At 44.3% G+C, this 11171-nt stretch overlaps 1 protein-coding gene across 1 annotated transcript; it reads left to right on the forward strand.

The window, feature by feature from the left end:
- Positions 1-295: 295 nt before the first annotated feature.
- Positions 296-10797, forward strand: LOC149290345 (protein phosphatase 1F-like). The gene is made up of 5 exons (XM_089489502.1): positions 296-454; positions 787-975; positions 8877-9020; positions 9293-9386; positions 10451-10797. The coding sequence occupies exons 1-5, from the start codon at positions 401-403 to the stop codon at positions 10795-10797; spliced, it is 828 nt and encodes a 275-aa protein (XP_089345628.1). The 5' UTR covers positions 296-400.
- The last annotated feature ends 374 nt before the right edge of the window (positions 10798-11171 follow it).

Consider the following 11171-nt stretch of genomic DNA (forward strand, 5'->3'; position numbering starts at 1 on the left):
TTGTGAGACTGCATTAATGAATGTGTTAATGATTTGTGTGAATGAGTGAGTAAATGCAAAGATGGTACATGAAGGGTGGGCTTTAACGATAAATAAATAAATAAAAATGGGCTGCTCAGGCTTAAATGCCCAGGCCTATTTTTTGTCCCAGTCCGGGCCTGATTCTATTCTATGCCAGCTACACTGTATACTGATACTAGCATTTCCGTTTGGTGTTGCTTTCTCCCCTCCTCACGGTCTTGCCTGTCTTGCAGATCTCTGTTCTGATTCCTTACTCCGTCACTGCCTCAGCTGTCTACAGGAAATCAGCAGTCAGTGGCAAAAATGTCTACCCCCCATTACACAGCCTGCTTGCCAGTTGAATATTTCTGCCCATGCCATTCGCAACACACGCAGGAAGATGGAGGATCGACACGTAGCCATATTGGAGTTCAATCAGCTACATGGCATCACGGTAACATGAATTGTGTCCATATATAGTGGGATTAGGAAGAATGAGGAGGCCATGATGGCTACTAATCTTTTGATCAAATAATTTTCGTCTTCACATGGGCCTATTATACGCAACAGGAGTGTCATTCTGTATGTTAGTCACCTCCTGCATTGGATTAAAGGATGCATGCAAAGACTTATGACCTCCACCATAAACCTATTTTACTCTCAGAATGTGAGGATTTGTCTCTTATATGGAATAACTGTCTATAACTACCACTTGTCCACTTTGTTTGTTAAGCAGTCCATTGCACAGTTAATTCACTGCTTCGCTACGCTGTATCTTGTTCACAGGATGGTGTAGAGAGGTCATATTTTGCAGTATTTGATGGGCATGGTGGAGTTGATGCTGCCAACTATGCAGCAGCCCATGTTCATGTGAACGTTGCTCGGCACGAATCCCTGGCACAAGACCCAGGACGGGCTCTGAAAGAATCCTTCCAGCGTACAGACATTATGTTTCTTCAGAAGGCAAAGAGAGAGGTGAGTGGAAAACCGGGGTTGTGCTTGGCTTATACTTCAGCATCTTGTGTAAGCTACAGGCATGGCAAGCATATTTAAACAGAATAAAATAATGAAATTTGAAATAGTCATACATGCCAACACTGAAGACCACAACACATCTCGCAGTTAATGTCTTGCTTGGGGACTCTTATGACACTGTGTTGTTTTATATTACAATTCATCTATAGATTGGCAACATATTTTGTAGTGCAATAAATGAACCACAGCAAAATAAAATATAAGAAGGGAGCAGAAGCTACTGCTGGTTGATTGATCACTAGAAACATGCTCAAGCTTAACTGCTTTAGTGCTGGACTGCTACAGTTGATGGGTGAGTCCAGCCCCTTACAAAAAACAAACAAATATTATTAAGGAAATAAGCTTTACAAAGGGTGTGCCTGAGTTGATGTCACCTTTTTTTAAATTAATTTTAAGATTCAAACACCCGTTTTGAGATGTCCCCTTCCTGATATTCTTCAGTGCTGCACCACATTGTACGGTACTGCAGTTCATGACAGTTCAAGCTTGTATGTTTATTTGTATTTACACACTCTAACACTGTGTACAGTAACAGACACGCACATGCTAACGCCATGCTCGGGAACATATGCTCATGTACACACGTGCTAATACCATACACTAAAACACACACTATATGCTGACATACACACTCATGCTAATGCAATACTGTAACATACACAACACCATAAGCGCTAATGCTACACTCTTATACACATGCACACTCTATCCACAAACATACACCCACTGGCTAACACTATACATATATAGAAATGCACACATACACTGACTCTGACACTACAGTATACACGCACACACTCGCCCCACCTTGTCGCTACCTGCCAAAACACTACCTATCTTCTGCCATTGTGAATCCAGCGCCCTATGTTTCTTGTGGGGGTGGGGTCAGGTAATGCAAATTATGTGACCCTGCTGGGACCCTGTTCACTGCCCCACCACAGGAAAGTGTGGGGTGTCTAATTCGCAATCATAGCCCTGGCCAGTTGTTACCCCCTTGTACCACAAAGCCCTGGCGTCCAGGGTTTGTCAAGCTCTATAATACATTATATAATATGATCAAAACAGTGGTATGTAAAGAAAATCCTTCTTGTCATGAAAAAATATACAATAAACAGTCCCATCACAAAGGGGTTAACCAACATGCTTTAGCTGGTTCCTACAGTTACATGTGAAACATGTTAAATTGTTTTTTTTTTTATTTTTTTTTTTTATTTTTTTTTTTTATCTAACTTTGAATTTTCAGTAGATCCTGAATAGGGTTAGGAATCAGGTAATTGAAGTGCCTCTACGGGGAAAACAGGACCCACTCTACCTAATATCGGTTTGTCTTAGTCTGTCAATTCTCGTCTTGTCTCACCCCTTGAATATATGTATTGTATGAAGCACTGCATATATTGTTGGCGCTATATAACAAAAAAACCCCCAATAAAATTATAGTAATAATACCCAATCAATCCTTGAGGAGTATTAAGAAAGTCAATCTTCTCGGTTTCTATGCTGATGATGTTGTTATAACTCCTGTGTCAGTGGTATAATACAAAGTAGGGCTGAAACAACTAATTGATAAAATCGATAATAATCGATAATGAAAATCGTTGTCAACGATTTTCATTATCGATTAATCGAATCGATTTTTATCGATTTATAAAAAATTATAATCCGACCTCAAACAGAGATCGGATTATAACACTAGAATCCAGATCCCCCGCAACGCTGCAGGGGACCTGGATTCCCCTCACTGTCGGCCAGTCTCTCACTTCCGTCTCTCTCCCCCTCCCATACATCACTCTGCCTCTCTACCCGGCTCCGTTACTGACTTCATAGAAGCCTCAGCGTAAGTGAAGGGCAGTAACGGAGGCTGTCTGTGCGCATCGTTTAGACCCCCACCGGCTGACAGAGGATCATCCTCTTTGTCAGCCGGTGGGGGTCTGCATCGCAGCCTCTGTTACTCACCTTCACTTACGCTGAGGCTTCTATGAAGCTGCAGTGAAAGTTCCTGTCAGTAACGGAGCCGGGTAGAGAGGCAGAGCGGTGTATGGGAGGGGGGAGGAGTCAGAGGGGTGTATGGGAGCCACCCTCCCATACACCACTCTGGCTCCTCCCCCTCCCATACGGCACTCTGCCTCTCTACCCGGCTCCCTGGTGTCTTGTGAACCTCCGTGGCTGACAGGAGGCAGAGTGGAGTATGGGAGGGGGGAGGAGGCAGAGTGGTGTATGGGAGGGGGAGGAGCCAGAGTGGAGTATGGGAGGGGGCAAAGTGGTATATGGGAGGGGGAGGAGGCAAAGTGATGTATGGGGGGGGGGGGGCAGAGTGGAGTATGGGAGGGGGGAGGAGGCAGAGTGGAGTATGGGAGGGGGTGTCACTGTCACGTCCTCGGGTCATGTTAGCCGCGGGCGGGGGTCTGCTTTGCCTGTGACTCTGAGTTTGCTGCTGATCGTTGTTTTTTGGACCCTTGCCTGCTTGACCTCCCTTTTGCCTTTGTGATTTTGTACCTCTGCTAACCTGCTCCTGTGTACCGACCCGGCTTGTCTGCTAACCTGCTCCTGTGTACCGACCCGGCTTGTCTGCTAACCTGCTCCTGTGTACCGACCCGGCTTGTCTGCTAACCTGCTCCTGTGTACCGACCCGGCTTGTCTGCTAACCTGCTCCTGTGTACCGACCCGGCTTGTCTGCTTACCTGCTCCTGTGTACCGACCTGGCTTGTCTGGCTTGTCTGACATCCTCACCTGTACCTGTTTGCCATACTCAGTACTTACCCGCTACCTGTGTTCACGGAGAGTGTCTCACTGTTGGGATCATCTAAGTCCTGGATTACCACTGTTGGGGCTTCTCCCTATTCAGCAGTTTTCTGGGCAGAATAACTCCTGCGGTGAGTATCTCTAGTGATACACGAGCGACATTACAACAGGGTCATGGATCCTACTGAGTTAAACAAGGTACTTTCGTCACATGGACAGATGTTGGACTCCCATGAAATCCGTTTTAAGGATATGCGGGACACTATGAATACACCGTCATGCCGTTTGGGTTATGTAACGCTCCCCGCGGTGTTTCAGGAACTCATTAATGACATTTTCCGTGATATATCATTTCAATTCGTCATTGTCTACTTAGACGATATTTTGATTCATTCTCCGGACCTCCAGTCGCATCGTTCCCATGTTCGTATTGTACTGCAGCGTCTTCGTCAAAATAGATTATACGCCAAACTCGAGAAATGCCTATTTGAAGTACCTCGCGTCTCTTTTTTGGGCTTCATAATTTCAGCCTCTGGATTTGAGATGGACCCTTCAAAACTTTCCGCCATCTCAGAATGGCCTCAACCGCAAGCATTACGTCCTCTTCAGAGATTTTTGGGCTTTGCTAATTATTATAGAAAATTTATTAAAAATGTTTCCAAGATTGTGACTCCTCTTACCAATATGACCAGAAAAGGTTCTGATTGTAAACACTGGTCTGCAGAGGCTCTTCAGGCTTTCGCATTACTTAAGAATGCCTTCGCTACTGCACCGATATTATGTCACCCTGACGCTTCCAAACCCTTTATTGTTGAGGTGGATGCTTCTGAGGTGGGGGTAGGAGCTGTCCTTTCACAGCGCAGGGATTTCTACTCTAAACTCCATCCGTGTGCCTATTTTTCCAAGAAATTTTCTACGACTGAAATGAATTATGACGTGGGGAATCGTGAACTGTTAGGCATTGTTATGGCCCTTCAAGAGTGGAGACATCTGCTGGAAGGGGCAAGAAATCCTATAACTATTTTAACTGACCATAAGAACCTTGAGTATCTTAGCCATGCTAAAAGACTTAATCCTAGGCAAGCCAGATGGTCTCTGTTTCTTTCTAGATTTATGTTCTTTATCTCGTACCGTCCAGGGTCCAAGAATATTAAGGCTGATGCGTTGTCCAGACAGTTCGTATCTAACGCGGATACTAAGTCTGAGCCCGAACCCATTATTTCACCATCCCGGATTATCTCTGCGGTTTCCACCCACTTACATTCCCCCCTGGTTTCCCGTATCCCGCTCAGACTGCGGTTCCGGTTCATAGTAAATGGCCGATGGGTACTCTTTTTGTTCCTGCATCTGAAAGGGAAAATGTTTTGTCCTGGGCACATGCTTCTCTACCTTCTGGCCACCCTTGTGCCCGTCGTACTGTTGAGATTGTGAGTAGGCAGTTTTGGTGGCCCGATGTCAGGTCTGATTGTGTGGATTATGTTGCCTCCTGTACCGCTTGCGCGATCGCCAAAGGTTCTCATGCCAAGCCGTCCGGTCTGCTTCAACCTTTGCCCATTCCCCTTCGACCCTGGACACACTTAGCTATGGACTTCATCGTCGAGCTCCCGCCATCTGAGGGCAATACTGTCATTTGGGTGGTGGTTGATCGGTTTTCTAAAATGGCACATTTCGTTCCCCTTCCCAAATTACCTTCGGCTCCTGAGTTAGTGCCTGTTTTCGTTGCCAATGTTATCCGTCTGCATGGCATTCCGCTGCAAGTGGTATCTGATCGTGGGGTACAATTTACGGCTTTATTTTGGAAAACATTCTGTGCCTCTTTGGGCATATCTTTAGCCTTTTCCTCCGCTTATCACCCCCAAACTAACGGTATTTCGGAAAGAACCAATCAAACCTTAGAACAGTTTTTACGTCTATTTATTAATGATCACCAAAATAATTGGTCTCAACTTCTGCCTTGGGCAGAATTTGCCAGAAATAATGTCGTTCATGAATCCTCTGCTGTTTCTCCTTTCTTCTGTGATTACGGCTATCATCCGTCATCTCTGCCCGCTTCACTCGGTGACTCCCAGGTTCCTGCTGTAGATCTGTATATCCGACAATTACCGTTAGTTTGGGAAAAGGTTCATCAATCTTTAGATAAGGCAGCCTGTAATTTCAAACGCCACTCTGACCGTCATCGTCGTTTAGGCCCCTCATTTATGGCAGGTGATAGAGTCTGGCTATCTACCAAAAACATTAAACTTAAAGTCCCATCCATGAAACTCGCCCCTCGATATATCGGTCCTTTCCGGATTCTTCGTAAAATTAATCCTGTCGCCTACGAGTTGTTCCTTCCCCCTTCCCTTAGAATACCCCGTGTTTTTCATGTTTCCCTGCTTAAACCCCTTACCTGTAACCGGTTCTCCAAATTTACCCCTCATCCGCGTTCTGTGATTGTGGATTCCCACACTGAATATGAAGTACAATCTATTCTTGATTCTAAGAAAGTTAGAAATTCTATTCATTATTTAGTTCATTGGAAGGGTTATGGTCCGGAGGAAAGGTCATGGGTTCGGTCCTCGGATTTACATGCCCCTGCCTTACTTCGCTCCTTTTATGCTAAAAATCCCGATAAACCTGGGAATTTACGGCCTTCGGGGAGGGGGGTAATGTCACTGTCACGTCCTCGGGTCATGTTAGCCGCGGGCGGGGGTCTGCTCGCAGATCACGGGGACCCGATACTTCTCCCTCCGGACCCGTGGTCGGCGAGCGGACTACCGCTCGCGGCGCACGGGCACCCGAGGGACGTACACGTTCTCTCCGTGCCGGCGGCGAACAGACCGACCGCCGACACGGGAGAAGGAGGGTCGGATCCGGGAACTCCTCGACGAGCAGATCTAAGGCTGCCCGTCTATGCAGGAGTTCCCAGAGGAGTTCCCTTACCTGCTGCCCAGCCGCCGGTCCGTCCACTAGGGGCGCAGCTACTCCTTCTGGCTGGTGCCGTGGACGTCTGGAGGCGTGGCCTTGACTCTGCTAGGGGCGGGATCTTCTGTTTGGCGCCAGATTTAAAAACCTTGCTGTCCTTTCACAGGCACCCTGTTGTGGTCTTTGCCTGTGACTCTGAGTTTGCTGCTGATCGTTGTTTTTTGGACCCTTGCCTGCTTGACCTCCCTTTTGCCTTTGTGATTTTGTACCTCTGCTAACCTGCTCCTGTGTACCGACCCGGCTTGTCTGCTAACCTGCTCCTGTGTACCGACCCGGCTTGTCTGCTAACCTGCTCCTGTGTACCGACCCGGCTTGTCTGCTAACCTGCTCCTGTGTACCGACCCGGCTTGTCTGCTAACCTGCTCCTGTGTACCGACCCGGCTTGTCTGCTAACCTGCTCCTGTGTACCGACCCGGCTTGTCTGCTTACCTGCTCCTGTGTACCGACCCGGCTTGTCTGCTAACCTGCTCCTGTGTACCGACCTGGCTTGTCTGACATCCACACCTGTACCTGTTTGCCATACTCAGTACTTACCCGCTACCTGTGTTCACGGAGAGTGTCTCACTGTTGGGATCATCTAAGTCCTGGATTACCACTGTTGGGGCTTCTCCCTATTCAGCAGTTTTCTGGGCAGAATAACTCCTACGGTGAGTATCTCTAGTGATACACGAGCGACAGGGGGGAGGAGGCAGAGTGGAGTATGGGAGGGGCAGGAGCCAGAGTGGTGTATGGGAGGGGCAGGAGCCAGAGTGGTGTATGGGAGGGGCAGGAGCCAGAGTGGTGTATGGGAGGAGCCAGAGTGGTGTATGGGTGAGTTATAGTGGTATATGGGGGGTATTATGAATTTCAGGGCATATAGGGGGTATAAGGCATATCGATATTAGGCATATCAGGGGGGCATAAAACATATCTGGGGGTAAAAGGTATATCAGGGGGCTCAGTTGCATATTGCATATCACTGGCATATAAGAGGTATAAGGCATATATGGGGGCAGAGTGGCAAGCTGGGGGTCAGATGTGCATAACCGGGGGCAGTTTGGTAAATAAAAAAAATTTAAACAAGGCTTTTTTCTCATAGTTTTTATTAAATATGAAAAATAGTTAACATATGAATTAATATTTACTAATAACTTTGTATTAAAACCTAGTTTGAGAAACAGTGTTTGGGTTCTTGTAGCTTTTATTATTATGTCAGTAAAATAAGAAGGTGAATAGAGAGAGGCCATTGTGATAGAGATGAAAGTGTAAATTGTACGTTTTTTATTACATTATTTTAAATTGAAAAAAAATTATTTTTTTATCCGATTAATCGATTAATCGAAAAAATAATCGGCCAACTAATCGATTATTAAAATAATCGTTAGTTGCAGCCCTAATACAAAGAAATATGGATACAGAGTAATGGCTGTTGCTGATCCCAGCTGGTATGTGATCACAAACCACTCTGAAGTATATTCGCTGAGACCAGGGAAAAGCATTTATTATTATTATTATTATTATTATTGCAGCGCTTAATACAATACATATATTCAAGGGGTATGACAAGAAGAGAATTGACAGACTAAGACAAACAGCCTGTGGAAGACAATAAGCAGGCTGTACAACCAAAGACGATACAACCAAAAATGGGGGTTAAGAACAACTGTATAGAAACGGTGAAGATTGACTTTCCTAATATTCCTGTATTGTTCTCAGGAGAATCCTAAGGATTGATTGGACTAATCTTGTTAGTTAAACCCCCCAAGCCATTAAATGACCTTTTAGGAGTGTTTTTGGATCCTTTTTATTCCCTTATCTCTTTTATTTCTATTTGTATTTGATCCCCCCCCCACTTCAAGAATTGGACATAGATGTTCCATTACATACAGTGTACATTTTAATAATTTGTAATTTGTTTTGTTGGCTTTTATAGCCTTGAATGGGTGCTTCCATTTTAATTTTATATTGTACATTTTAATGCATACAATATCTAACTTTGTCTTGCAAATCCCCCAAACTGGGCTCTTTGGCTTGCCAGTGAGATAGATGGATATTTGATATCTATGGACATCTGCCTGTTTTTATGTTCCATGCTTTGGGAATAGTTTAGATATGTTTTCCTGTCTATCTATACTTGACCCCATTACATCTCCTTGCAGAGGCTGCGGAGCGGCACAACTGGAGTGTGCGCTTTACTGGAGGGTGAAAGACTGCATGTGGCATGGCTGGGGGACTCTCAGGCTCTCCTTGTAAGGCAGGGGAATTATGTTACACTCATGGACCCTCACAAGCCAGAACGAGAGGTAAGCAACCCCCAAAACACTATATTTCCTAATTAATGCCGGTTTTCTTTGGAGCGGGGGCTATGTAGCTACCTTGACTTTTAAACCAGATGTCAGTCCATTGTTTCACCGTTCAATTAAAGCATCTGTATAAGCTCCTTTTGGGACTCCGTTAGTATAGAGGTTGCACTTTTGCATTAAATAACTTTTTATCTAGTTATTTTGTTTCCCTTGTGCTGTGTTGAACCTCGCCAAGTCTCCCTTACTCACGTTCTGATATTTTACTTTTATAGGATGAGCGTGAAAGAATAGAAGCCATGGGAGGCTGTGTCGCTTTTATGGGCTGCTGGAGGGTCAACGGAACCCTTGCTGTGTCCAGAGCTATTGGTAAGAAATTGTTGTGTTTTTGGTTTTGCATTTTGTTTGCACTTTTTCTTTCAAACTTCTATTTGAATACAATTGGTATAGCTAGAAGACATCTGAGTTCCCACACAGAGGTGATGAGATATATTATAGTGTAAATGCACGCATACACTTTTAAACATTATCCTATATAATACTATACAAGCTTTCATTTTGTAGCTTGGCCGTAGCTCATACATATCATATATGCATTCCAACATTATATTATGAGACAGTGTATTTGTTATATTTTACTGTTTGTAAATGATGCCTACTAGTTCATGGATCTGTGGCTTATCCACGAGTCATATTGGCCCCAATAAAGATTGCCAAAGCCAGTTTATCTACCCATTGAGGAAGGTTTGTAGTTCCCATACTGCATTGGTCTCCAGAAAGAACTTGTCTGTAAATGTCAAAATAAATGACAAAAACTATTTGATAAAATGTAGAGTGGGAAACAAAGCCTCAAACTTCTGAACATGATAATGTCTAAAGATAACTGTACAAAGGGGGCATAACATAACACTGAAACCATGCATGTAACATTGCATAATATTCTGTTAGCAGTATTCTTTTTTAAGTTTTCTTAGGAAGTTTCCATTAAAGCAATGTTTTTCCATTTGTATTTGGTCAGTTTACATATAGAAACATAGCGGGCAATTACTTTCAAGGGATCCATGTATAAAGTGGATATATAGGCAAAGGTGATCCACTATGCAATGCGCCTACCCAGAATCCCTTGTGGTTGTGGCAGCACCATGAGATTTTTGAGGGGAAAACAAGCCTTCTGGCTTGTCTGGTGTCTGTAGATGAGTGTTTAACAATGCTTCTACTACCCCCATATAGAAACATAAAATTCAATGGAAGCTATGATGTTTACAGTCTGCCTGTTGTTTTCCAGGTATAATTAGTCTAATACTGAATCAGAAACAACTATTCACCTCCCATATTGCCCTGTTTTGTGTTTTTATATATATATATATATATATATATATATATATATAAAATGTGTGTGTATATATGTAAAATTATTCTGATTGTTTCTGCAGGTGACATTGATCAGAAGCCATATGTCTCTGGTGAGGGCGATGTAACCTCTCACGTACTCGATGGCTCAGAGGATTTTCTGGTTCTGGCGTGTGATGGCTTCTTTGATGCTGTGTCCCCATCAGAGGTCCCAGACCTTGTCTTTGCTCACCTTCAGGAAAATGGAGGTGATGGGCAGCATGTTGCAATGAGGCTAGTTAAGGCAGCCAAAGAGGGTGGCTCGGGGGACAACATCACCGTGCTTGTTGTTTTTCTGCGGGATCCACTGAAAGTACTTGAAGATTTTCTTGCCCAGGACAGCAGAGAGGGGGAGCCCCTTTTTGACTTTGGTGGGGGAGTGGTGAAGTAGGGTCTGACCATGCAGGGTGACCGCAGGGAAAAGTTTTGCTGCAACCTAAGAGCTGTGCCAAAGTGACAGTACCAGGAAGAGAAGCATTCAGCTTTCTGCTACACAAAGACCGTTTCTTCACATATGTGCGGAGAGTTGATCATTGGGCAGCTTAAAATCTTCAGGTCAGGAGTTTAACAGTTTTTTTTTTTAATTATTATTTGAGTTCTTTTTTTGTGTATATTTTGTGGGCATTCAATAATGGAAAGGGCAATTGGCCCCTGGAGTAATTGAGAATGAATTGATGTTTCTTTACCGCTCGCACTTAATATTGGGATTTTTCTCAGAATTCATGGCATTGAAGCACTATTTCCAGTGTTTTGCAGTACTAGATG

This window comes from Sceloporus occidentalis, unplaced genomic scaffold (genome assembly GCF_023333645.1).
Source record: "Sceloporus occidentalis isolate IW3139 unplaced genomic scaffold, rSceOcc1.0.p SCAF_40, whole genome shotgun sequence".
Taxonomy (NCBI): Eukaryota; Metazoa; Chordata; class Lepidosauria; order Squamata; family Phrynosomatidae; genus Sceloporus; species Sceloporus occidentalis.

Bases quoted from the DNA above. Each gene is read 5' to 3' on its own strand.
- LOC149290345 (XM_089489502.1), top strand. From the start codon at position 401: ATGGAGGATCGACACGTAGCCATATTGGAGTTCAATCAGCTACATGGC. The intron at 455-786 runs GTAACATGAATT...TCTTGTTCACAG, and splicing joins ATCAGCTACATGGCATCACG to GATGGTGTAGAGAGGTCATA. The intron at 9,387-10,450 runs GTAAGAAATTGT...TTGTTTCTGCAG, and splicing joins TGCTGTGTCCAGAGCTATTG to GTGACATTGATCAGAAGCCA.